General features: G+C 42.2%; 1 protein-coding gene and 1 long non-coding RNA gene across 8 annotated transcripts in view; one reads left to right on the forward strand and one right to left on the reverse strand.

Moving 5' to 3' along the window:
* Positions 1-27,740, forward strand: part of RUNX2 (RUNX family transcription factor 2) — a 315,448-nt gene that overhangs the window by 76,028 nt on the left and 211,680 nt on the right. For 6 of the 7 annotated variants that reach the window (XM_023624252.2, XM_070244668.1, XM_070244666.1 and 3 more), the window contains exons 3-4: positions 13,598-13,959; positions 22,632-22,788. In XM_023624252.2, coding sequence (XP_023480020.1) covers positions 13,598-13,959; positions 22,632-22,788 — 519 coding nt within the window. Of the gene's footprint in view, positions 1-13,038; positions 13,960-22,631; positions 22,789-27,740 lie in introns of those variants that run through there. The other variant, XM_070244670.1, reaches the window with a different exon arrangement.
* On the reverse strand, positions 24,114-27,589 carry LOC111769210 (uncharacterized). Its single transcript, XR_002802034.2, has 3 exons — positions 26,514-27,589; positions 25,288-25,531; positions 24,114-24,810 (listed from the first exon to the last, which is right to left on the reverse strand). It is a non-coding gene; the product is annotated as an uncharacterized lncRNA (long non-coding RNA).

Genomic DNA, 27,740 nt, shown 5'->3' on the forward strand with positions numbered 1-27,740 from the left:
TCACTCTTTCAGATATATTTAGTGCAAGCCAGATACCATAGTGATGTGAGGCCACACTCACCCATTTAAAAAATATATGAACAAGATCCGCATCAGTCAAAAGTTTTATATTGTTTCTTTTTATCCCACTTCTCCCACAGAAAGTAGCTTAATGTATTATATTTTTGTGCTTTAAAGTCTTCAGTTAATCATGCTAGACTTTCTCAGCAGCAAAAATAGGTACCTAAATTAAAACGAGAAATTGTGAAGGATCCCAGATCCATAGTTTCTGTTAAAATACTTCTTCTGGTCTGAGTTATTACAATATTAGTATTGCCATAGTATATAATTGATGAAGACAACATAAATACATTACCATTTTTTATAAATAATTATTAAACATGAAAGTTATAGTTTTTTTGAAATGCATCTCTAAAGGCGTTGAGTGAAGTGGTACTTTGGTGTCTTGATTCATGGAGGTTCTGTGTGGCAGCCTGGAGATTTTTCTATGGCCCGGGGCAATGCACAATAGGAAAGGAAGATGGCCAGGAGGTATTCTTTCTTTTGCAAAGTGGGAAAAGGGAAAAGAAAGAAAATGGGAAGCACAGGTAAGGTCCCAGGCAGATCACTTTTAGGAAGGAGTATGTACGACTTTGAAGATTTAGAAATTAATTCTTAAAACTATCTGTGCTCCTGGAAAGCTTTCATATCCTCTAGGGGTACACATAACCCAGTATTTTGTGGGGAATTATCTTGAGGCAAAGGTAGCCTCTAAGAACACGAGGGCAAGCTATTTGTCACTGAACAAAAGGCTTACAGACCACCTTAAGATTCTCGAATCAGGCAATTTATTGAATTAATTGAAAACAGAGGGAGAAGCAAGGGGATAGAGACGGTACAGATTAATACCCTTAGGATAGGGTGCAAGCAGGAAGGAAGGATTATGCTACCTAGACTTGGAATTATGCAAAGTTCATATAGCTCATCTCCTTCTCTGATGGCATCAACTTTCCCTTGATGGTGTAGTTACAAGCTGGAGTTGAGATTTGTGCAAGAGTGCTCTGCAGAAGGAAGGTGCCTAGAACCAATACATACTTGCTTATGGTACACCTGGCTACAGTTGTAGCTTGCCATTTAGATTGACGGGCAGCTACAGAGTTTATTGGGCAGAGGACACACGAGCCAGAATGGATGTCCTCAATGAGATGCCAATTTAAGACCTTCAGAATATTGAGTGCCTTCTATATATTTACTGTATCATGAATATTTGATGCTTTTGGTCCTTCTATCCCTTCCAACTGATGTTAAGCACATATACGCTCTACTTTTATGTCTAACACATCTCACAAGCTACTAGATTCTATATTTAGTTTCATGTATCCTCCCTATTTGTTTCTTTGATTTTCTAGAGCAGAATGAATATTCTTAAATAATACAGCAAACCACATTACACGGGGTTTGAAGACCACCACCAAAGCACAAGGGCTGAGATATTGATCCCTGAGCACTCCGAACACAGCGTGGGCTGAGGTGGATGGGGCTGCACTCCCCCGCCTCCAAACACAAGCCTCTCATTTCTTTACTCCAGTATAACGTACAAAATATTGTCATTTTCTATGTGTTTCATAACTGGGGTAGATACTTGGGTGTGGAATTGCTAAGTCACAGAGCATATGCAGCTTCAGCTTTAATAGATAACGCCAAACTGTTATCCCCAAGTCTTTTTCCCCAACTCATATTCTCAATAAAATGTGAGGAAGTTCCTGTTGCTCCACATCCTCATCAATATTCGATAATTTCAGAAAGAACTATAGAATTTAATAACATGAAAAGTTCCTATTTGAAAAGACAGAAAATTCAAGTCTAAACAGAATTTTAAATAGGTTTATTTGTTCATTGACTAACTTCAAAAAATATTTATAGGCATTTATTGTGTTCTAGATTGTGTTAAGTGCTGAGGATAAAAGATGAATAAAACCAATCCCTGCCGTCAAGGGACTTACACTGTATTTAGGAGACATTTATGTGAACAGACAATTCAGATGATGAGTGCAATAATGGAAGTAAATGCAAATTGCAATCGCACTGATGAGGGAGAGAGAAAAATGTGGCTGAGTTTTGGGCAAGGGATATTAGGAGATGTGCAGGCTGGGATTTTTCATAAGCTCTGTTTGTTTTCAAATTTGGGTTTCACCTTTTAAACTCTGTACTTGTGGCTCTGTGATGATAACTTAAGAAGGCCAGATCATGAAGGGTTTATCCTGTATGATAGATGAGATGAAACTACTGGAGAGTTTTAAGCAATGCAATGACATGATTGAAATTATATTCTAAAAAGAGAACACCGATGGCAATGTGGAGGATGGATTGAGATTGAGATGGGTATGAATGGTGGCAGGTCAACAAATTAGGAGTCTGTTGCAGTTGAGGTTGAAGATGATAGAGGCCTGAACTAAGGCAGTGGTAGTGGAGATGAAAAGAAAATAGATACGAATGATATGCAGGAAGTAGCATTAATAGAATTAGGTGATAGACTCGAAGTGGAAAATGATGGAGAAGGTTAGTTTATCACGATACCTAAGTTTCTACTTAAGGCGGAATATTCATTCATTTAATCAACTAATATATATTGATCACATACTTTATGTCAGACTTTATGGGGGCTATCTAGGGCTACCATGTTACACCAGGGGACACTATTCACATTGTGTACACATGGAATATAGTAGAAATAGTATTCCTTGCACTTCGTCAGTGGTGTGGTTCCAGATTATTTGTGAACCAGAAAAACATAGTCCCTACCATTATGGAACTCACAATCCTATGTACAGTGGTACTCACAATCCATTAACCAAGACGGACAAAAAATGAGGACTGTCTATTGTAGGCCTTGGGAACATATATGTTGTCCCTTATCTCCCTTTCTGCTTGAAACAATGAGCTGGTTATATTGGACATATTGACCTTGAGGCATTTATGGGATGAATCTTCAGATGGAAATACTGTGAGGCCAGGGGACATGTTGGTCTGGAGCCCTTGTTCAAAGTTTTATAGTGAGTTAGTTAAAAAGATGTCCCAAAGTACTCCCCAATTTACAGCTCTACCCTCTCTTCTAAGATGTGCCGAGAAGAAAGATAGTTCACATGCGGTCCTGTTGCTCTGCTCCTGGAAGGGAGTTCAAAGGGAAGAGACCAAGTCTCTACCCCAATACAAAGCTTCTCAAAGTTTTTTTCTCTCAAGGGCTCCAAATTGCATGCTCTCCAACTGAGAAGTTCAGAAAATGGAGCAAAATGTCTTAAAATTATCAAGGCCACATAGATTTTTTCACATAATACAATAATTTCAAGGGTGGAGTGAATGAATTGAAACTATTTTTTATACATATCTAATAAAAATTACTGATGGATTGCTTAGGCTTTATTTAGATATGCCTCCCCTCTTTTTTCAGTGACAAGTACAAAGCAGTTTTCCAACTATTCTTCCAGTTTTGTAGTTTTTAACACTGACTGTAAGAAATATTCCACAGAAAGCTTTGAATAGAAACATTTTTGCTAGATCTCTGCCTAGAGGGATTTTTTTATAGTTGAGTTTGTAAATGCTAGCAAAAGAAAGTTGAAAATGCAAAGACTTTCAATTTTCAAGGCTGACTGTAAGACTAGTTATGGCTCTTATGCATTATACTTCTCACCTCATTAATATGGTTTTCACAATTCATTTTATCACAGATGCTTTTGAAAAAAGGTATTTATTTTTGCATGAACCAATACTGTCAGCCTTAGAGAAGCCATTATTAAATCTCGAGGGACAATATATAATAAATTGTAGCACCTCAACTAGTTTTCATGTTTCCACCATAATAATACCCTTCAATAAGGATAAACAGCAGTGAAGCAAGTTAAAAACAGAAAAAAGACTATACTCAATGAAACTACTAGATGCAACCCACATTTTCAGCAATCTTGGAGAAGAGTAAGCTTTAAACTAAGTAAATCAGATGAAGATCTGGAACATTTCATCAGTTTCTTTCTTACTGGAAAATAATGAGAATAGTGTCACCCAACAGAATTTTAGATTTGTTGATTAGCCATGTACATATAAATCTGGCCTAAATGTTAAGGTTAAAATCCTAATTAAGACTTGCCAGGAAGAATGAAGTAAGGAGTTTAATCTTAAGGCATGTGAGAAATCCCTATTACAGAACACCTAAGAATCAACATGTCATGGTTAAGCCTCAAACTTGGTCGTCGAAAACTATAGAAAGTCAGAGGTTTTGCTTAGGAAATAGAAATAAACATATTCCCGGGGCAAAGATGTGAATGAACAGAGAAAGAGCTGTATTGACAGGGGAAAGAACACTGGCCAAGTAAGCTTTTCTTTTTTTTTTTTAATGTCTCACTTTTTTTTTCCACTCTAGTGAAAATTTACTTTCACAGTAGCACCGGTAGGGATCGTCTCTTACAAAACTTCTGTAAAGATTTGATAATGGATTTCATTTAATCTATTAAAAGAATTTAGTTAATTTCACACCAAAGATACACTTATAAAAATGAAAGATAACAGGCCCTAAGTGTATTGTGTTTGCAAAATATTTTATTTAAATAAAATTGAAGATAGTTCTTCTAAAAAAGAGTTAAACGACAAAGAAGGCACATCTTTGCCTTTTTAAAACTGCATAGTAAGAAGTAGATGATCTGTATTTCTTTTTTGCCAAAGAGTGATAGCCAGGTACACACACACAAACACACACTTCCCATACATAGTATCAAATGTCAAACTCTCCTGTACTATCTGCTCTCGGGACCTCAGTCACGTACTGAAAGTTTTAAGATTTGTTCTTTTGTGGGAGAATATGGAATTATTGCAATTTGTATTTACATTTAGTAATATATTTAAAAAAAGGAAAGATGGTGACCAAGCTGAGAGGTCAGGAATCCTTCTGTAAGTTCTGTGTATGTACCCACAGAGCCAGGGCTGGGCCAGGATTAGGACGAGACGAATTGAGGCGCTCACCTTGGGTGGAAAATTTGAGGAGGCTCTAAGAAGCCTATTACTCAAGATAATATTTTAATGCAATATTCTTAAAAATCAAATTTAATACCAAAAGATCCATGATGAACAAAATATCAAAGCTTTATTATTATTATTTACTTTTTTTTTGGTGAGGAAGATTGTCCCTGAGCTAACATCCATGCCAGTTTTCCTCTATTTTGTATGTGGGATGCCGCCACAACATGGATTAATCCCTGCCGGTAACCCCAGGCCGCTGAAGTGGAGCGCATGAACTTAACCGCTACACCGCTGGGTTGGCCCCAGGATCAAAGCTTTAAATAAAGATGGGATCCACTCTGCACTTCTAGGGCTCTTCTGCGTCACTCTACTGCTGGCCCTGCCCAGAGAAGCTTCCATTCAACTCTCCTGTTCAGACCAAGCAGGGTAATGGGCTGCAACAGTGGGACAAGGACGAACAGTATGGCTTCTGGACATTCTCCCTCTTGTAAATGTATACAAGTTAGGAATCATGGTACCAAGGCCCTCTGAGACCTAGATATAAGCAGCCTAGCCAACTTTACTTCCCTACTACATTACAATACTCCCTTCTAGACAGGATGGTCCCTTTAACGTTCTGACAAATTTTTTTTCCACTTTGGTTTAGCCAGCATTTTCTAAAAATACTTCAAAGACCTTTAAATCCACTGACAAGCAATAATTAAATAACTTTGGGAAATGGTGTATTCTAGGTTCTTCTCATGGAGACTCAAGATGCATATAGCATATTAAAGGCTGGGAGAAAATGGGCAGTGCTAGGTCTATTTTGTTTAATCCAGTGTTTTTCTGATTTATTTTACAGTAGAGCCATAGCACTGTCTAGTCTCTGACTTCAAGCACAATAAGGCAGCATCATCTAATCCTGCTCCCCTCTTTTCCTGGGTGGTAGCATTTTGCTCCCCTGACCCTGCAGGATATCTATGCACCTTCCCTGGCCCTGGCTTTTTATCATATCTAGCCGTGGACCAGCTCTGGAATTTTTGCATGTGGCTTTATTTATGTATATTTTAACTGAAGTGTGGACTAAAGGATTTCACGGAAGATGTCAAGAGGACTCTGTGGGGGAAATATTGACCAATTTTACCTCTAATCTCTGTCCATACCTTCTCCTCTTAAGAATATACGCCTTCTAAGGATATGCTTATCAGACCTATCAGGTAGTGATAAATCATTTAATAGATGACACAATGATGGAAATGCTTATCTTATAATGACCCAAAATGGAAACCACTGTGAATAAGAACTTTTGGGGGCCAGAAGTTTGAAACTCTAGCCTATCAGTCTGGGAATAATGAGGAAAGAGAGATCACATCATAATTCCAACAAGGGAAGTTTAGTATAAAGAATTGTTGACTATAACAAGGGATTGAAGTAACAAAGAGTTGGCTAGGAAGAAGTAAAGAGAACCCTAAGGACTACAGGAATGAGAGCTTCCACTACGCTCAGGACTGAAGTAGAGCAACCAAGGGAGAGTCTTCCTCCTTCCTCCCCCTGGACTGAGATCCAGACCTTGTTGGGAGAGTATGGCCTTGGCTCTCTGGATGGCAGACAAGTTGCCCTGGTGGAACTTGCTGGATCTGTCCTCTAGGGTGCTTGGGAAAGCTGTTCACGAGTAGGTGTCTTGCCAGAGGCACACTGCTACAAAACAGCCAAGGGTGGAGGGTGCTGGGGGAAGCTGCTGGGTGCTGCTGAGGGCTGCACACTGTGGGAGCCTGGCACTGGAGAAACCACCCTTGCTGCAGCAGCTGGGCCCTGGGGAAGCTGCATGTGTGTGCACTGCAGGAGCCAGAAGGACAAGGTACATGTGCTGTGCTGTAGAAACCCCGCTGTGTGAACACAAGGGGATCAGGAAGCAAAACCCTTTCCCCCTGTAATGTCTCTCTAATGCCCCCTACTGACAAAACATCAATGCCACCTGGGAAGGAGAAATATTTAAAGGGCCCAGATCCATTTTCACAGAGCAGGTAAAAAGCATGAATCTGGATGCCAGAGGCAATAAGTTGATAAGTGGCAGACCTAGGGAGGAAAAATGATTTGGAAGAAAAATAGTGACTTGTAGGAATGTGATTGAGGAACAAAGCCCGCCCAACAAAAAGATAATTCAGGGGAATCATTTGAAGTCAAAGAAGATAAAAGAATCCTTGCTTATAGAACTTGATCATGGTTCAATGGGAAGAAGAAAGTGCTTTCTCTGGGAAAAGTCTAGTTCAGGAAAGTCTGGGGAAAAACACTGGAGGAAGAGTTTCTGAGTATGACATCAGAGGAGCAAAAAAACCACTTAGGATGGTGCCCTAGAACTGGCATCCCCTAGGATTGCAGCTAATAGAACCAAGTTGCTCTCTTGGTATCCTATTTTTTTTTCTCTTCTATTTTTCCTACCTCTCTAGTTTTTGCATATATCTCACACTGAGTAAATGCTGATTTTTGTACCTTGTTAGATGGACTGAGAATATTATGATTTACATTTCTCACCCTGATGGCAGGGTGTGGAGAGGGGACAATGGTTCAGGCCACCATCCCAAAGTCTAAAGTGAAGCTTTGGAACCCTGGGCAGTGGGATTAGAATTGGATAGCAACCTTCCTTGGTGCCTTGAAGATAATATGTGAGCATATCAATAAAGAAGGGTTAAATTACTACAGGAAACATTTAATTTTAGGGTGTTCTTAGATGTTTCATCACAGACCTCTGTAAACTTTACATATAATATTCCACTATTTCTCAAAGAATTCTGCTACTGCCCTGGGACAATTACCAACACCAAAATACCAAATGGCTGATTCGGGAAAATTAGTTTTATTTCTCTGACTCCTGGTTAATAAATTAGCTCTTTTTAGAAATTACACTGGTCTCTTCAGGTGAATAGGGTGTCATTTAGTAAGTTGGTATTTTGGTCAAACACAATACATATCACTTTAGTCAATGACATTCCTGAAGAGCAATGATACAGGCATCCCAAAAGTGTGCTTCTGAAAGGTCACATAGCGAGTGTCAGCCTTTTCATGACGATGTCTCCTCTCTTATAAATGCCTGAAAATGTCCATGTGAATGCTAACTGGAACGACATGGCAAGCTTTATGATGCTAAGCCCTCCACTGCAAACATTTCATCTCTTGTTACAGCCATGCAAATCATTATAAGTCCATTGACAAAGAGAAAAATTCAGTGAACTTAAAACAAATCATACAGTATTTAAGTGTATAAAAAATTAAAATAGAAAAAATATGTCAGAAAGCTTTGAGATCACTTAAGGTATTAAGCTAACTATCTTAAAAGTATATACAGTATAGGACTTGCGAAAATATTGTATACCAGAAAATTCTTGGGAAGCTCGTTTATGTTTCTTGTGTAAGCATCTGTAAAATAGATAAAATAAACCTATTGAAGCCTTACCTATTTTTTTCATGTTCAGGCTACAGGAAAATTTCTTTACTCTTTTCTCATCTATGCAGTTAATGTGCTCCCACTATGAAGGACACTGGAAGATGCTGGCATATAGAGATGTGTAACACAATGGTTCTTAAGGAGCTCATGAAAAAGCATGAACCCATTCTTTTCTCTTTGTTTCCGCACATCCAAAATTATTAAGTGAAAAATATTTGTCTAATTAACTAACATTTTATACAGAAAAGAATAAGTTAAATGAAGCATTTTTCTTTTAAACGACTAATCTGGACCTTATACACACTCCATGTCAATATCTCCTTTAGTATCTACTCCTTTCTGCTGTCCCATTCCACCAGGGGCCTGTATTCTATTCACTTTAGGGCAGGGATTGACAAACTTTTTCTGTAAAAAACCAGATATTAAATGTTTTTATACACATTTTATATTTATATTTATTTTATAATCTTTGTCACAACCACACAATTCTGCTGTTTTAGGTGAAGGCAGCTCCAGACAATACATAATTAAACGAAAATAGCTGTGTTCCAATAAATCTTTATTTGTGGACACTGAAATTTGAATTTCATATCATTTTCATGTGTCATAAATATTACTCTTCTTTTAATTTTTTCAAACTATTTAAAAATGCAAAAACCATTCTTAACTTATGGGTTATACAAAAATAGGCATCACGCCAGATCGGGCCTAGGGGCTGTGTTTCACTTTTCATTAAGAAAAAGTATATATAAAATAGTGGATAGGGGTTAAAAGAAGAAACCTGAATGAAAGAAGCATGAGTTCTGTTCCCAGTTTTGGGGATTCAGTTCTTTGATTAGATAAACAACTTGACCACTTCACATCTCATTTTCTTTGTCTGGAAAGTCAGAATTGGCAGGTGTCGTTACAAAACAGTTATATTAAATGCTAAAGGAGATGGTGGGGAAAATCATGCTTGTATCTCCTGAAGTAGCCACCTTTTCAGAAAAAAGTATGCTGCTTTTTATGCCATAATATGCAATAGAAAAGATGAATGCTTCTGAAGAGGAATCTAGTGGTGATTTGTTCTGAACATTTTGAGGTAGAAGAAAATTTAAACCCAAGAATGAGATCATGCAAACTGTAGCACAAAATACACATATGTAAAATTTCATGGTTTTCCTATGTGCCTACTATTACCAGGAGAGGTCCAGTTTAGGGGTCTGTAAAAATGTTTTTTTCCTTTAAGTACAATACTCTGAGCCAAGACATCATCAGTTCCAGGCTCAGTCAGTTCCAGTTGAAAGTGTGAATGTTCAGCAAGAGGATATTTTTGAAAGGAGACTGAAAATTCGCTGTGCCAGATACCTGAAACGTTGTTAGGGTATTCAGTGGAAAATTTCATTTCCACATTATAAATAACTGTAGGATATTTTAAGGGATCCAAGACTAGTAACTTCCAAGAGCTGCTTATATTAGCTCCACTGAAATGTGAAATGGAGGGAGGATGCCCAAGGAAGGCTATAAAGTTGAATTACCGGATATCATTAATTAAAATAAATAAGTCACCATTGATTAAATCGCCCTTAAAATCCCTAGTCGAGGTACCCAACCGTTGAGGCCTGCATATTTCGCCATCCACCAAGTAAAACAAAGAAAGGACAAAACAGCGATGGAGAAAGAAAGAGGAAATTCCCCAAGATGATTACTTAAATTCAAACTGCCCGAGAATTTATTCAAAAAAGCCTGTCTGGTCGCCCATATTTGCAATCTTGCCTGTTACTTAGCGTCTTCAAATTTTCTGGAAGTTCCCTGTTCTGCGGACTTCCTGGGAGGAAAAGGACAACCCTAGAGCAGGCGGCATATCACCTACTATGGTAGGAACTGAATTTCTCTCTCCCTTTGACCACAGAAATAATCCACTTCCTGTAACTTCTCCCCTCCTTTGCAGCCCCCACACATTTAAAACCAAAACAAAACAAGTCAGAGATCTTTGTCGGACAGTGGTACAACGCGCCCAAAATAAAACTGCCTTGCTAAAAGGCAAATAAATAAATAAATAAAAGATGTGAGTGTGAGTTGTGTATGCGTATTTACGAGTGTCAGGGTGTGGATGTGCGAGAGTGCGTGTCCGAGTGCCTGGAAGCGGGTGTGTAAAAGCTAGGAGAGTAATGGGTACAGTTGAGGCGTCTTTGTTTTTTGGAGGGGCAAGCCTGGCTTCCCTTGGCGGGGCGGCTGCGTGCAGCTCGGGAAGACTCGACCCCTGTGCGTTCATGCGGCGCGGCGGTGCCCGGGGTTAGAGCTCTCCCCTGTGACCGAAAAGATAATTAAACCTCGCACGCGCAGGAGACAGCTTGGTTCCTCCGGGCGCACCAAGTTCGTCGGGATAAGGGGCTTCTGTACCCCGGCGGCGCCAGGGCTCGGAGGCCAGTAGGCTGGGGGCGAGGAGCAGGTTGAGGAGGGGGTGTCACAGCGGGTGATGCAGAATGCGTCACCGAGGGTGGCAGGCGGCCGTGGGAAAGCAGAGGAGGCGCGAGGGACGCGGCGAGGAGGCTCGCGGCTGTGGGGGGATTTTTGGGAGAGGCGAGAAAGTGGAGAGAAAAGTGGGAAAGGGAAAGACGGACGAGGGAGGAGTGGAACTGTGAGTAGAGAAAAGGAAGGTAAAAATAAGGCCCCAAAGAGGAAGAACAGAGCGGTGTCCCCTGAACCCCATCCTTACTCGCGCCTAGCCCTCGTCCCCCACCTCCGCTCCCGCTGTTGGAAGCCCCTCAGTCGCCGGCGCATCTCTTTAGAGGGCAATCCAGGTCTCCAACTCATGCAACTGCAGCCCCCCAAGTTCATCTTGCGCTTCAGATGGGCTCCAGTCGGTGACAGGAATCAGGTCTTCTCTTTTGCGTCCCCCCCTCCCCGCCCCCGCACGTCTCGAAGCTCTTCCAGGCCCCCGCAAAGGCGCAGACCCCCGAGCGCCGGCTCAGCCGGTGGAAGCAGAGCTTTAAAAACCGAGGGAGGGTCGTGGCAGGTCGCTACCAGGGCGAGAGAGGCGTTCGCGCTAAGCAATAAAAACACCGATTAATGGGTACGTCAATTGTTTTAAATAAGATGAGGGGCCGATAAGTGATGACTCAACTATCTTTCTTCCTTAATACTCCTAGGGGGAGGCATTATAATTTTTCATTTATTTTATAAAATCACATTACTGTGTCAGCTACCCTATTAGGAACCTTTGAAACTTTGGCAGCTGATGATTCTTTTTGCAAACACGTTTTCAAGCTTTGGGAGGTTTAAAGGAGTTTGACAGTAAGCAAGGAACTTAGCAGTACACAACATGGAGTGGAAACGGCCCTGTGCCCCCTTCTTAGGGGTGCAATACCCTCAAGCGGATTTCCCGGCTTCTGCGGGCGCCGCACATTGTTTTATTTGTTTTGAAGGCTCAGAGTTTGAGGCTGGTCGGAGACACCCACGTGCTTCTGACTCTCATCAGCGTAATGATCGCCTTAGCCAGAGTCGTGTCTATATAAACCACAAAAACCTAATCATTAGAAATCCCAGCCTCCAAAAACCACATTTTAGGTAAAACTGCCGCTTTTTTTCCGCGCTCCTTCATCCTTTCGACCACAACTTTTTGGGGGGATCCAAAGTCGCTTTTTTAACCCACATTGGGAAATAAATACATAAATAAATAGCCCATTTGAAGCATTTTGAATATTTTATTTTGTATTTTTAATCCCCCTCCCCCCCAGGAGTGGTGGGGAAGAAAGTCAAGACATTAGACTTCGTTTTAGATGCAGAATGGACTTAATAAAAGATTCAAATTCATGGAAAACTGCTGGGGTTTTTCCCCAGGAAGGTTTTTGCAACTTATTTTAATCACCAAGCTGACAGTTTTCCAGTCATTAAGAAAACTCATCCTTGTTCTCTAGGAACGACAAGTTTGAATATAGAAGAAAAAAGTGTCCAGCCACTCACTTGAGTTTCTAAAAACTATTTTGACAAGTGTCCCCTCCACCCCAATTTTTTTGTGTCATTTAAGACAGAAAAGCACCCAAACCCTGAAAAATCTTTTTTTCCCCAGGAGCCGCTCCGGCAGGGGTGGGGGTGGGGTGGGGGAAGGGTGAAGAGTGCTGAGAAGTCAGCACAGACGCTCAAGAATTTTCCTTCCTCCTCTCCTGAAGTTACAACGAAAAATAACGACAGTCAGATCAGCCGGCGGCTCTCTAGCGTCTCAGCTTCAACCTCGTCCGCCCGAGAGGGGGTTCCTTGTCCTGGGGGGGAGGGGGAACGAGCAAGAGGACGCGACCAGGCGAGATTCCCCCTACACCCGGGCCGCCTCTCTCGGCTTCGGAAGCTGCGCGCGGCGTCCGGGGGGCTCCTTCTCGCGGCCGGCGGGCGGCGGCAGCGGCTGCGATTCGCAGGCTCGAGATCCGTTGCCCCGAGATCCGCTGCCCGCGACTTACCTCCTGGCACCTCGAAGCGCGAGGGTCAGGGGAGCTTTGCAAGTACAGGAGGGAGTGGATGCAAGGAGGTGGCGGTGAGAGGGCAAGAAGAGGAGAAGGGAAAGGAAGGAGCCGAGCCCGGGAGCCGGGTTGGCAGCCGCCGCGGCAGGAATCTGAGTGTGCAGCCGGCGCGGGGGGAGCGGCGGCCGCCGCGGAGGAGGCGGCGGCAGCGGCAGCGGCGCGGGCGGGCGGCGGCGCGGACGCCTGCAGCTGGGTAGCTGCGCGCGGCGCGGCGGTGGCGGGCGGCGCGCGGCTATGCAGACCCCGGGGCTGGACTGCTGAACTCACTCCGCTCGGCCGCCGGACTCGAACTCAGAGGGGGCGCCAGCGCACCCAGGACGTGGTGCCCCAAGGGACCCCACTCCAAGCTGCAAACTGAAGCCTCCCGCCTCTCCGGGCCAGATACATCCCCGCGCCGGTTCGCAGCTGCCAGCCCGGGTGTTCCAAAGGCTCCGGCAGGATCAGCGCCTCCCGGGTCACCCCACCCGCCAACCCAACTGCACCGCACCGCCACCGCTGGGCCCCGTCAGACTCCGCCCGGCAGTCGGCTTCGTCGAACTTGATTTCTCACCTCCTCAGCCCCATCACCTCCATCCCCTTTCCCCCGTCTCGCCTCCACCCCCCCCAATTTCCTCCTCCTCGCCCCTCATTTCCACCCTCCTCCCCCTCCCCCGGCCACTTCGCTAACTTGTGGCTGTTGTGATGCGTATTCCCGTAGATCCGAGCACCAGCCGGCGCTTCAGCCCCCCCTCCAGCAGCCTGCAGCCCGGCAAGATGAGCGACGTGAGCCCGGTGGTGGCTGCGCAACAACAGCAGCAGCAGCAGCAACAACAGCAGCAGCAACAGCAGCAGCAGCAGCAACAGCAGCAGCAAGAGGCGGCGGCGGCAGCGGCGGCGGCGGCGGCGGCGGCAGCGGCTGCCGCAGTGCCCCGGTTGCGGCCGCCGCACGACAACCGCACCATGGTGGAGATCATCGCTGACCACCCGGCCGAGCTCGTCCGCACCGACAGCCCCAACTTCCTGTGCTCCGTGCTGCCCTCGCACTGGCGCTGCAACAAGACCCTGCCCGTGGCCTTCAAGGTAAGCAGCTGCGGCCGCCCCCCGCCCCCGGCTGGGCGCCGCGGGACCTGCCTGCCGGCGTCTCCCTGCCCGCGGGCGCCGGGGCCCGGACGGCCTCTTACTTTGGTGGTTCTGACCCGAGGGACCCCCAGCTGGCCCTCTTTCTCGAGATCACCCGGCGGGCTCAGGGCGCAGTGAGCCTGGGAGAGAGATGTTTCCCTCTCCCACCTGTACCCGCAGCCACCACCGCAGCCCTTGTCCCCTTTATCCGTTCATCACCCGTCCAGCCTCCCGGCCAACGTTCTAACCCACTCCTCTGAGCCGTCTCCCCTCCCCCCAAGAGCCCCCAGATGCCCACTATTTGAGCCGCCACCCCAACTTACTCCACCCCGCCCCCACCCCCCCAGGGGCGAGGATCCCCGGCATTCTCCCCCGGACTCCGGGGCATCCCCTCTCTCCGGGCATCCCGGCGACCCCGCACCGCAGGCTGCCCGCGCCGCCCCGCCAGGATTCTGCGCGCTCCCACCCTCCTCCCTCCCAGCCGAACGCCCCACCACCCGTCTCAACGCCCCCTTCTCTGGCCCGCTTCAGCCTCAGCGGCCCGACCGGGCTCTGGGGCCAGTGTTTGCGGGGTGCCGGCGCCAGGCGTTCGCGCCCGGGGCGGGGCGCCGGGTGCCGGCTGCAGCGCGTGGGCCGCGTTACCGGTGTCCAAGAGGGTCCCGGGCGAACCTGGGGACTCGGGGAGTATGAGGGGGAGACAGGACGGGGGCGTTTGCGCGGCTTGCAGCCCCGCGCCAGTTCCAGTTACCGGAGGAAGGCGGGGCCGCCGGGGTCGGCACGCGCCCCGAGGCGGGGGAGCCCCGGAGTCCCGGGCGCCGGACCCTCGAGCGCGGGGAGGCGCGGGCCAGTGGAGGGGGCGGGGGCTCGGGCCGCCTGGTCCAGCGCGGACCCAGCTCCCCGCCGCGCCCCGCCCGGGAGGGATGAGGAAACCTGTGAAATGCCTTCAGTTCGCCCGCCTTGGAAACTGAGGTGAAATGTGCAGATTGGTCTTAGGATGACTTTTAGAGGACTGAAACCCCAGGCGTCCCTCCTGCTTCTGAAGGGTAGTGGGAGGCTCGGGCCAGGAGCCTGGGCGCGGAGCGAGTGACCCCCGGGATGTGAGAGCGCCCTCCGCGCGCCCCGCGGCCTCCTCCGCCCACTCGGCCCGTTAGTTCGAGGGCGGGTGTCGGCAGCGGGATCGCAGGCAGCGGCGCGGCAGGTTGAGGGTGGAAGGTCCCGAGCCTCTCGCCGGAGCCCGATGGGTCTCCGAAATGCGATGCGGATTTCCCCGGGCAGCCCTCGCCAGGGGGAGACGCGGAGCCCCCAGGGCCGAGCGCGCGGTGGGTTGATGGGGAAACGGGTTCCGGGGCTGTCCTCCCTCGCTGGCCTGGACGCCGGGGATGGAGGGGGCAGTGAGCCAGACAGGGAGCAGAGCGCGCTCCGAAAGGCGCTTCCGGCCCTGTCTGGCCTCGGAACTCGGGAAGGTGGGCCTGGGTCCCCGGGGTTCTGGGGTCTATGGAGAGCAGGGTAAGCAAGGCCTTGGGGGAGGGGGAAAATGAGGGAGGAATTGTGCCAGTTCCTGCCTTCTGGACCCTGGGGCCAAACTCCCACGGGCCACTGGCAGTTCCCAGTTGTTGATCGGCCCCCTGGCCCCCACGCACCGATTCAGATTCCGTGTGTGGGTGGGGTGGAAAGAGGAGTCCAAGTCAATTAGAGCTGGTTATCTCGCTAGGTCTTATATCAGAGGAGAAATCAGGATGAATTGTTATGGAAAGGGGATGTTGCCTTCTGGGGCAAGTTTCATTTTGCAGTTGGCTTAAGAAATGTGTGTGTGTGTTTAACCGTCCCATTTCTCTTTTTGTGAGCCACCCGTTTTGTAGGTTATGTTTTCTTCCTTGAAATAGGAAAAACTCAAAATGTATGTGCGTTGTAGAAATTTGAATTTCCATACAAGAGATGACTTTTACAGTGTGCATCGTCCATGGGCCTAGAAGTTTCTAATTAGCCATATGTCAGAAATTTGTTTCCGCCAACCCGCCCCCGCAAAAAGCCCCCTCAAAACACAAACAAAAAACCTGAATGAGAACAGCAAATAATACAAATAAGTAGATGTTTTGTCTGTGCAGTGCCACAGGTCAGGATATGTGAAAATAAAAGGCTAGGTGCCTACATTTTTAAAGATACCGTTTAGATGTTTGATAGGTTACATTCCGTGTGTTCTGGTAAACATATTTTAGGTATAACTCTTAGGTTTATGCCGCTGAACTGGTGTTGAGCATTAGTATTTTGGATGGAAAGGATGTTTTTGGCATAATGATAGAATGCAATTTAGTTTGAGCGTTTCTCAGATGTTTTGGTTGTCTTTAGGTTTTCTCACTACCACCTTTTAAAAATGATTTTGAAAACAAATTGCTTTCTTTGCTGTTGGTCACACTTGTTAATTACAGAGTAATTTGACTTTGAAACAGTAAACAAAACCATAGATAACACATGGACATATAAAATTGTATATTTTAATTGAAAAATAAATTGAGTTAACTTAAAACTTGAGCCTCAGTGTTTTCGCCCCTGCATGCTTGTGTTTAACAAAATTCAAATAGCCGATGATAGCTGAGAGCCACTCAGTATAGAAGCTTTGTCTCTCCTGAGAAAGAGGTGTAGATATTTTGAAGATACGGATTTTGACAACAGTTTTTATTTTCATCTGAACGTTAGTAAAATCAGCCCCTCTTTACCTTACTTTCAAGATAAAAGCCTGAGAGCAGTAGACTTTCTTCACTTTTGCAACATAATCAAATACATCTGCCATGAAGAAAAAATATGAAGAGGTCTCAGTTTTAAAAGTGATGACAGCAATTTGGCTGTCATAGTTAGAGCTATGTGCAATGTAAATTATAGTATTGTTGGAAAATAGCAGATAGGTAAATATATTGAAAAACACACTCAGAGAACTCAATTCTTGGATAGTCTGGTATTCAATACAATATTTATTGAGCCCATATTTTACGTCTATGACACTGAGCTCGGCACTGTGGAGAATCAGAAATGAATTCAATAGATTGTGTTTTGATATGTTAATTTAAAATAGTGCTTCAAAATTTTGTTGACACCCTGTCGTATTAAGATGTAAGTAATGTATTAGTAAAGATCTGATCTTGTTTTGAGGTTATACGAGTACTTAACTCGTTTATACTCACCATATAAAAATGTAAAAACAAGTGCACTTTAAAATAGATAAAGTTGTTTATTAGCATTATATTTTTAACAAAGTTCTGCAGTTTTGAAATGTTCAGTCCTCCCAGGTGTCAAGGAAATGGAAATAAATATTTTTAACATTTCTTTCAGGTGTATCTCACTGAAAGCTTAAAATAGTTAAAGGATACTATTCGAGGATCCTAGGCCTTTTCTGTCCTAGATAATTCTAGTGACAAAAAAGCAGTTTGCAAATTAAGCTCCATAGTTAATGGTCAGGTAGAAATAGTGGAGGAGCATGTCAACCGTGCATCCAGTAGCACCCTTACAGTTAGGGGTCTGTCAGCCTTTCCACCACGAAGCCTTGTGTTCAGGGGTCATAACTCAGTTGCTTTAAATAGCTCCATGCTGAAACACTATGCAGAAATTTTAAGTCCAGATGTATATTTTAAAACTAAAAGTAGTGCAAGGCTGTTGTGCTGGTTCAAGTTAGAGAACACTGGACTACATATTTACCAGTATCATATGTTTTTCTGGCAATGTTAAAGAAAGAAAACACATTTTTAGATATATAATCTATTTCTCATAGTTAATTCTGTATGTTTAATGATACCTTTCAGTATTTGTCATAAGTAGGGTTTCAAAATGATGGAGCAATTCCTTTTTGAAAATAATTTTTTCAACATCATTGGACATTTTTCTCTTCAAAAACAAGTATGCAACTAATAAATACTTGACACTAGTGGGTTGTAGTTTCCTTACATATTTAAGGGTCGGATTTTCTCTGTGTCTTTTTGAGTGTAGTTATACCTACACAAAGGAAAACAGATTATTAAACTTGTTAAAATGTTATTTAGGCCACTATGAATTGTTATGCAAATTACGTAGATCGTAATAGATTTCAGGTTGTGTGAATGCAGACACATTTTTATGTTATGTCTTTAAATGCAGTAAAAATTATTTAAAGTTAAAAATTTTAGGATTGAATATATAAGATTTGTTAGTAAGGTAACCTAGACAATTTTAGATGGAAAATAAATATTTAAAAAAATTTTTAAAAACTTCTATTTGAAAACAGGCATGGTAAGATGTCTTTTATTATTTTCTCCCCTTTGGCATTGCTATTTGTTTTCTTTCAAAATTCCCAAATATCCACTGTTAGATGATCTAACCCAGCTTGATGCATGGCACCTAAATTCCTGGCTTAAAATAATTCCCATCAAATTTCTCTTTGACATATATTTTAAAAATTATAAAGTGATATTTTATATTGTATTTACTTTTTTTCTCTACAATTCAATTGGGTTTTCCTAAATTCTAGGTTAAATTCTAAAAATTAGCTGTAATATTTGTGGAATTTTTGATAGTTTATTTAAAGTTATCTTTAAATAATTACCATAGGCATAAAACTTTTCCTTTTTGCAATTACTTCCTTACCTCTCTTTCTATTCCAAAGGAAGATTTGGTCAGATTCTATCTTGAAAAATAATTATATATCAATTTTGCAGCAAGCCCAATGTGCCAAATGATATTGGTCTGTGAGAGTAATTGATTAGTTAAGACTAGACTTCTGTCCATGGAAATGTCATAGGCAATTTTAATTTCCGTATAATAAGACCACAGAAACCATTTTAAGGGTCTGAGTTAATTCTCCATTCCCCTCTTTCAGAGTAATTCACAGATTTAATCCTACGGAGTCTCATACAAAATTTCAATAGTGTTTCTAGAGTTAAATATCCTTTTACTTCATTTTGAAAAAGCTACGTATCATGTGATTTACATACTAGTTATCGTGAGGTGCACTAAATAAAGGAACTTCTTTCTCTGTTCTGAAATATCAAGATGCAAAATGACTTCCCTCTTTCTCATGAAGTTTCTTGAGTTTGCAAATTTTCTATTTTACATACACCTAGAAACGTCATTGTTAAGGTTTCATCACAAATTGTTCTTTGGAGAATGGAACTTTTATATCGGGTAGTATGGAAACAAGTTTTCCTGCGTGCTTAGTCCTAAATGGTTAAAGAGCGAGTTTTCACTGCTCTCTACCCCTTGAAATGTTTTCCATTGCTTGGGTTTGGTACAGATGAAATGTGTAAAAATTTCTTGATTCTTTTGGTTTTCTTTTAGATAAACACAGTTGAGAATCTCCAAGGGAAACTTTAGCTTCAGAGATCTGCTTTTTTTTAAAAAAAAACCCTCAAACATATAATTACACTTCTGATTGATATAAAGTCAAATACGGTACTCCCTCCCCTCTTTTGTTCCTCAGTAAAACATTAGGAATCTGATTTGGTAGCAGAAAAAAACCAATGTATTTAGCGATTAAAATAGAGTTCAGCCATAACAGGAAAAGTTGTCACTACATCGTGTTAGTTAGCATGATTTTTTCAGGCCCAGCTCAGAACCTCACAGAAGACTCACACAATTTGTGATTACCTATTTGTTTTGTTATTAAATATAATCCGTAAAACATACCAGTATTTAATATGGCCATTATTATGCTGCTTAAGCAAAGAAAAATAGATTTATGTATTTCACTCTTAGGGATCTTTGCTTTCGTATTTTCCCATATTGAATCAATTTTCCTTTTCTTCTAACTTAAAAAAAAAAAAATCCATTATATTAAAAATATGCAGTAAAATAATAATGTCCCAGAGCTCTTGAAAATCTTTATATTGGGGCAGATTTCTTTACTTTTTTCTGAAATTTAGCCAGGCTGGAGTGAAACCCATCAGCAGTCATCCTTTCTCTCTCAACAACACCAAAAAACATCTCAGGACATGAAGTGAAGAATTGCATATTCAGTTGAACCCTTTAAGGATGCTTCTAAGTAAAAGCCTATGTTTAGCACACAGCGGATTTGGAACAGAAGTTAGCCTCCTCGTCTTACAAAAAGTACATCATTATAATTACGCTCTATACTTAGATAGTATCTTCTACATTTTACAGACTTTCAAAAAATTATTTCCAATTTCTGTTGGAAAACTGTGGTTCCTGGAGATGAAGTTACTTGTGGGAGAGCTTAGCAGATATGTAACAGAGGTGGGCAAAAGGGCCGGGGGGCTCTTGATTTTTGGTGCATTCATTCTCTTCTAAACACTACAACTTTTCTGCCTTCATTAACACGCTTACTGGTTCCATATTTACCTTGACATAGAAAGCCACACAGCAGGTGTTAAAACGCAATATGCTAAGTGTAAAAAATGTCAAACATTCGGATGAATACTGGCAAACATAGTCAATTATTTCAGTATTTTCAAACGTTCACATTTTTGGCAGTGTGAATTCGAAAAATTGAAAAGCACGTTGCCTCCATCCAGAGGACAGCATTGCCTATATTTTGTAGCCACTCGAGGTACTAGATTCAGTATGCAGGGAGGAAGTCATGTTCTCAAGGAAATTACCCGTGACCTGGGAGACTTCTCAGATTGAGGAGAGTAGCCATATGCCCCTGGTAAAGGATATTCGGCCTGATTGCCTCTCCTCCGGGATAGAAAAAGCTGTCAGAAAACTAGTTTTGGAACAGAGGCTCCTGGCTGCTATCGCGGGATGCTGACTTAACCTTTAACTGGTTCTCTCTGTTAGGGTTTTAGCTGGTAGCCTCACAGACCATTGGCTGTGGGAAGTGGTGCTCTTTACGGAGCTCCTTCATTTACCTATTTCAAAAATATTTATCAAACACTTAGCGTGTGCCAGACACTCTTTTGGGAGCTGAGCATATGGTAGTGAACAAGACAGGTGAGGCCCTTGCCTCATGTCGTTTCCAGTCTAATATAATCTGGACTCCAAGGAGTGAGTCTCGTAGCTTTGGGCTAGTGTGTCAAAAACAGTAGATAGATCATAAATACATGTACATTGAAAGGAGGATCATTTGAGTACTGTGGGATGCTGTGGAAGTGGCTTCTATAATTTAAGGAAATCTTTAGGATTTTAGACTGAATACAAAGTGCTAAAGAAGGAATGGAATTGAGAAACAGCCTAAGAGAAAAGTAAGGATGAAAAAAATACTGGCAAGTTTTTTGTTGGGTTGGTTGTTTTCCTGGCTGGAACAGAGAGTATAGTGGAGGAACGTTGGGCTAGGGTTCATGGGTGGGAAAATTCAGCCCTAAAGTGTAGGTCTAGTGTATGTTTTATCACCCTAAAAGAAATCTGCTTTTATGAGAGTATGTGCAAATTGTACTGGGAGCACAGAACCAAATGCTTGGGTTTGCCTTATGGGGCAATCTTGACAAAGGCGGGAGCAGCACTAGGAGTGGAGGAAGGTTCAGTGGGATGTTTGCCAGACAGGCAAGCACACATGGGTGCTATTGCCAGAGAGTAGTGGGCTGCTCTAGCTGGAGCCACTGCTTAGTCACCAAAAGGGCATCTCTCTGGAAGCTGAAGGAGGGAGAGATGGAAATCATCTGAATACAGGATCCTGGAAGTGAGTTGAGAGAAAGGATATTATCATGGAGCAGTGTCTTGGGAATGGATTAACAGTGGTGTGTTTTACATATGACCGTGAAGGGTCCGCACCAACAGTCCCTTACCAGGCTGCACGTTAATCAGAGGCCCCCGCTTGCAAGTTAGCTGACTCTGGTTAAAAGTATGATCCCTAGCCTTGCAGCAGTCAAAATGTTTATTAGCCTCAAAGACTGATTATTCTGGATCCTTACTTGACTGAGTTGATCTGCCGCAGGTTAAGTGTTGCAGATTAAGGAGGCAAACATGTCCTTCCAAAATGGCAGACGGGACAAGACAGAATAGGAGTTTGGTGTCTTTTCTGTCTCTACCACTCATTTGTCAGTGATAGTTTGTCGGGCTGTTACATATCTTTATTCTGCACCTGAAGTTTGAGCTTCTTGATGGCTTCCTATGTCCCACGGGTCTCACTGCAGAGTGGGCATTCACTAATTCTTCGCAGTGTGGTTAAAAGCTGAATGTCTAGCCAAAAGTAAGGAGATGGAAATGTAGCTCTGGATACCACACCATCTTTAGGCTTCCATATAGTCAGGACCTCTAAATTTTCACCTAAACGTGTTCTCCCATAGAGCTGACCAGACTTTCTTTTTTTAGCCTGTGATCTGGATGAGACCACACCTCAGGGCACTCCGGGTTGCAGACAGGCGGTGCCTTCATACGTACGATGCAATCTGCAGATGGGGCATCAGCCTTCTTTCTGTGGCGTAATTCTCTCGGACAACCTAACATGGGGATTTAATAAAAATGTACATGTATTCTGTGAGGAATCCAACAACAAATGAAGGAAACTTTTGCCTGCCTTTGAAATGGGTGGACCCTGCAACATTGGTCTGTTTGAAGTGGCATCCTCACCCATGTGCTGATGCCTTGTTCCTGTCTGCCATTACTGGACCAGAGCACGAAGTTCTGATAAGACACACCATTTACAATGAGAATATATTCTTGGTTTTTAAGCTTTGCTGATGTGCCATTATTGCTGCTGTGTTTCCTGTTCTATGTAGGTGGTAGCCCTCGGAGAGGTACCAGATGGGACTGTGGTTACTGTCATGGCGGGTAACGATGAAAATTATTCTGCTGAGCTCCGAAATGCCTCTGCTGTTATGAAAAACCAAGTGGCAAGGTTCAACGATCTGAGATTTGTGGGCCGGAGTGGACGAGGTAGGTCTCTGATTTTTAATGCAGTATTGATAATGAAATGAACACATTGGACTCCGCTGATGAAATGTAGCCTGGTCCATGTATAAATCAGCAGCTTCTACTGAACAGAATTACTGGAGGTTTTATTTAAATGTGTCCAGATGAAGTTGAGTGTTTTTCTGAGTACTCAGGCCTTTTTCATTTGTTTTATGATATTGAAAATTCAAACAATGTTTTCAGAAGAACCAGTTCCTAATTTCACTGGTGTGAGCATATAAGGTGGAGAGAATAGTGGAGGTTCAGGTTCTGAGTTATGAGCAGCCAAATAACTGAGTAGATTGGGTGGCAAAGGGGAAAGAAAAAGGAATACATTTCCTGATAATATCAGTTTTGCTCTAAGGTGTAGCAAGGACAGCTGGCATTATGCTCTTCACTTATCACATGTTACCTCCATGTGATTTAATTTGCTCTTATAATGAGAATCTATTTAAAAGTCATAGATTTTTTACAGAAGGCTTTTCATTTGAATAAGTGAATAGTGTGTTACTTATGTTAGAATAACTATATAGAGTTGCCTAGGCAGATGAATGACCAGGACTGTAAATATTTCCACATTATTTAAGGGTTTCCACCATCTGAATCCATATTCAAATATTAGAAATCCTTAAAAAGATCATAAAATAGAAACTAATCACTTCTAGGGTTTTTGTAGTTGTTTCCTAAATGGGGTTAATGTTTTAAAAAGAAGTCTCTAAGGAAACCAATATTTTGGCTTTTATTTACTTATTCTATGGAGAGACTTAATAGTCATTCATTAAAAGTATTGTGCTTATTTATTTATTTATTGCATCTAATATTTCCATTTTAAGTATTTTGATAAGAAGAGAGAAAATAGACCACTTTAGGACTGAGGTGAAATAAATTATAAAGACCTATGGAATTAATTCAACTCAGGTTTGAACTAGGAAATGAGAAGCATCAATTTTTAAACCATGTCCAGTAATTGTTCCTTAGTTTGGATCAGATGTCAAATTATTACCATTGTAAAAACTTGATAAGGGAAATTCAAGCAAGGCTGTTTCCGATGAGTCGTTTTAGTTTACTTTCTAGGAACAGGGCCAAGAAGTTGTACTTTTTAACTTAAAAAAAAATGTTGCATGCTAATGAGATACTGTCACTGAACGGTTGTTTGAAATAAAATGAGGCTCAGAGCCTCTGGTAGAATCAAAACTAAAGGGGTTATCTCTGCATCAGGTTTAGTTTACTTTCATCAAGAGAAAAAAAGACACATCCTACCTCACCATTGACTGATTAAGTGTGAAGTATGTATGTGTGTATATTCATTCTTTTTTTTTTTTTCTCAGTTACTGGTGCAGGTCCGCAGCACAATTAAAGTGTCTCTTTTTTCTAGTGAGAATCAAGAAAAAAATTTGAACGTGATGATTTACCTGTATGCTCCGAATTGTATCTTTCTTCTTATGTAATATTACTTTGTTTTTAATTAGAGTAATGACTTTTAGTATTTAAAAGATGGGGTGCTATACTTTACAGATTGAAGCTAGGGTTTTCATTCATCTTGCTTTTGTATTATATAGATGCTGCATAATTTTTCTCTGATCAATTTGAGTAGAAACTATGGCAGAGTGATAGTGTACTTTGTAAACCCTCAACATATTTATTTAAGAAACTTCAAAGAGCAACAAAGGGTGTGCACTGTTTTACTATATTGGCTTTCTGAGTTTTGGCTGGTTTCCCAAATAGCAATTTTTATATTTAAAAAAAAAAAGACAGACTTAACTGCTTGCAGACTTTTCACGCATGGAAGATGAAGAAAGCTTCTTTTGATGAAGTGTAATTATGTCCAAACAGAGCTGACCCCCTCCCCCTATATTTCTTATGATCTTAACTGAAGAAAGTAGGATTTTTCCTTTGAAGCAGCCGGGACTTGGTGGAGGATCTGAAATGCTACAGTCTGCTGCCAGAGGCGGGATGGAGAAATTGGTCCAGACTTGTCTTCGAGACTTAGATTGGGGGTGGGGGGAGCTGGTGGAGAGAGAAAGAAAAATTGATTTATCACTAATAATAGGTTTTTATAGCACTACATTAACATTATATGAAAGGAAACATTAATAGCAAACTGAAATGGAGAGGAAGAAAGGACAGAGAACATTAATAAGAGATATAGATATCACTCTTTGGGAAAAAAAAAAAAGGATCAGTTTTTCAGTGGCAGGAAACCCTTTAACCTGCCTGTGTGCCTCACCTGCTTTCTAACAGACTCTTTCCAGCTTCCTCTTTGATTTTCACACTTCTACGTTTCTCTTAAATTATTAAGTTCGGATCAACATGCTGCTGCCATTGTGTTTTTTCCCCCAGCTATTTCAATTTTCTATTTTCAGTAGCATTAAACAATTAAAAAAACACGAAGTTCCTCAAATGTTACATCTTTTCTTTTCACTGGTAGAAATGTAAACTCTCAGAAATTGAAACAGTTTTAGATTTAGCAAGGAATCTACTTACTTTGGCATGATGGGTCATCTGACAACTGTGACTTTTGGAAGTGCTTTAGAGTAAAAGTAGGGCATCAGTGAAACTGGCATTAAGTTAGGAGTGGCTTATGTTTTTTAATTGTCTTTTCCCTTTTTCTCCTTTATATTTTAAACAGAAGTATTTAAAATGACTTTGGTCCTTAGGTTTTCTTCCCGTGCTTCCTCATTCTTGACGTCAAGCTTGCTGCTTTGAATTTACAAGCGTTTTTAAGCACCTGCAGTGTACAGAGCATGGTACTTTATCAGTTTAGGATACAACCCCCGCTCACAGTCTTACCCCTCCTGACTATTCCTGACACTCCCTCAGGCTGAGTTGGAATTGTCTTTCAATGACAGTTCCTATGTTTATCTCAGAAAATATACGACTTGAGGACGGATTGTAGAACTAGGTCCTGGATGAAGCCAAGGATGACACCCTTAGTTGTCTAACGAGTGCCTGCTCCCCAAGTAAGACCCTGCATTTTTAAGTAGGAGCTTGCGTTTTTACCACTTACGGAAAGTGATAAACAAGGAGATTTGGAAAAGTTTTTTTTTAATGTAAGGAAATCATGAATATTCACATAAATATTTGACTTAGGAAATGTATACTTATTTATAAGATGAAGAACCAATTACCTAGTTGGGTGGTAGTTTCTGGAAGTTTCTTGAACATTATTTTCCTGTTCCTTGTGAAGGGTCAGTAAGAAGTGGAAGGAACCTCCTTGATTTTTGTTTTCATTGTTAAAGTACATCTTGATCCTTAGGGTTTGACTTTGGAAGACTGTACTCATACTTAAATACTTGCTTCCTCCCCCCAAAACCCACCTCTTTTTAAAAGAAGCCTTTATAGAAAACTGGTTGCACTTTGAGTATTTAGATGCTTTAGGCTTATAAGGTAAGTTTTACATTTGGCTTTCGTTCCTACACGAGGTGCTGCTCTTAATTGGGGAGAAGCATTGGTGACTTCTAATATCGTAAGTAAGGTGTAAAAGTCTCAAAATAGAAATATTCTCAGAAGCAGTTTAGATAAATTCATGGGTAGTATCTCTGCCAGGTTATTTAAGGTCATTAAGGACCACTGAGGTATTTCCATCCTTCGTGTATTATGATTAGCGCCTTGGATGACAGCTGCCGTCCACGCGCTGCCCTTGGAGTCCTGGCTCCCGGACCGTTGATCCAGCCCAGAATGGCATCTCTTTATGGTTTAATGTAAATTACCTTTCAGTCTAGCGATTCAGCCCGTTCACTCCTTCAGATCTTTCCATTGTTTTGAGGTCCTGATCTGGATCCAGTGGCTTCCTATTCAACTTTCTAGTCTCCATTTCTATAGACTTTCAGTTTTCTGTAACTAGTTTAGACTCCTGGTTGCCTTATCTTTCTGGTTAGTCTTAATGTTTCTAATAAGTCCTCTGCTTCCTAACCAGACAATGAAATTACTTAAAACCATGTAACGTTAAATATGTAATGGATTAGATATGATTTATCAATGACACTTTAAGAATAGATGCTTTTGTCATCCTGGCCCAGATACTATGTTAGTAGATTTATATTTACTGTTTCTTAGTCTTATAAAGCTGATTGGGACACGTGTTGAAATAAATTACCTATTAATTTTTTTAAATGTTCTCTGACAAAGTTAAAAAGAAGGGCATTAATTTTGGGGTCTGGAATACCTGACTGAGTTCAGATCCTGATTTTTTTCCTTTTATTAGTTGTGTGGTTAAGTTACTAAACCTCTCTGGGTTTCAATTTCCTCATTTGTAAAATGGGAGTGATAAACCTAACTGGGTAGGATTAAATGAGATAATGTGTACAAACGGCTGGCACTTAATAGGTTTCTAATCAGTATTCATCTTTCTCTGCCCCACTCCCCTTCCTGTCTTTACTGTCCTTTTTTTTCTCTTGGCCATGGATAAGCATAGCCAAAGAGACTTAAAGCTATATATACTGAGTAACAAATGATGTGTGTCTTAAACATATTTTAGGAACTTACATGGTCTGAGTTGAAAAGAAAACCCATTCACTAGACTTGACAGCCAAAGACCTGTTCTACATTAAGCCTTGTATATAACCTGTTCCATATTAAGCTTTGAAAAGATTGCATTAAACTTTGCATCGCTACATATTGTTTAAGATTTGTGTTTTGATTTAATATCCTCAGCTTTCAGTAAAGGGAAAGGCAGTCTCTGACCAAAAAACAAAGCAAAACAAAATGAGCTTTTTAAAGGTCTGTTACAGGAGCAGGCTAAATGAATGCTCTGGCCTGAGATTGCTGAATGTTTTATTGAGTCACTGTTTCACACCCACCTTTTCCTGTCTTGTAACAGTTTGCAGTTCTGACTATCTGACATGACTAACCGTTGCAAATCTAACTGATTACAACTGTCAGTGAGCCTGTGTAACAGCGTCTGGTGTCTTCTGGAGCAAGCAGACGTCCTGATCTGC

This window comes from Equus caballus, chromosome 20, assembly GCF_041296265.1.
Source record: "Equus caballus isolate H_3958 breed thoroughbred chromosome 20, TB-T2T, whole genome shotgun sequence".
Lineage (NCBI taxonomy): Eukaryota > Metazoa > Chordata > Mammalia > Perissodactyla > Equidae > Equus > Equus caballus.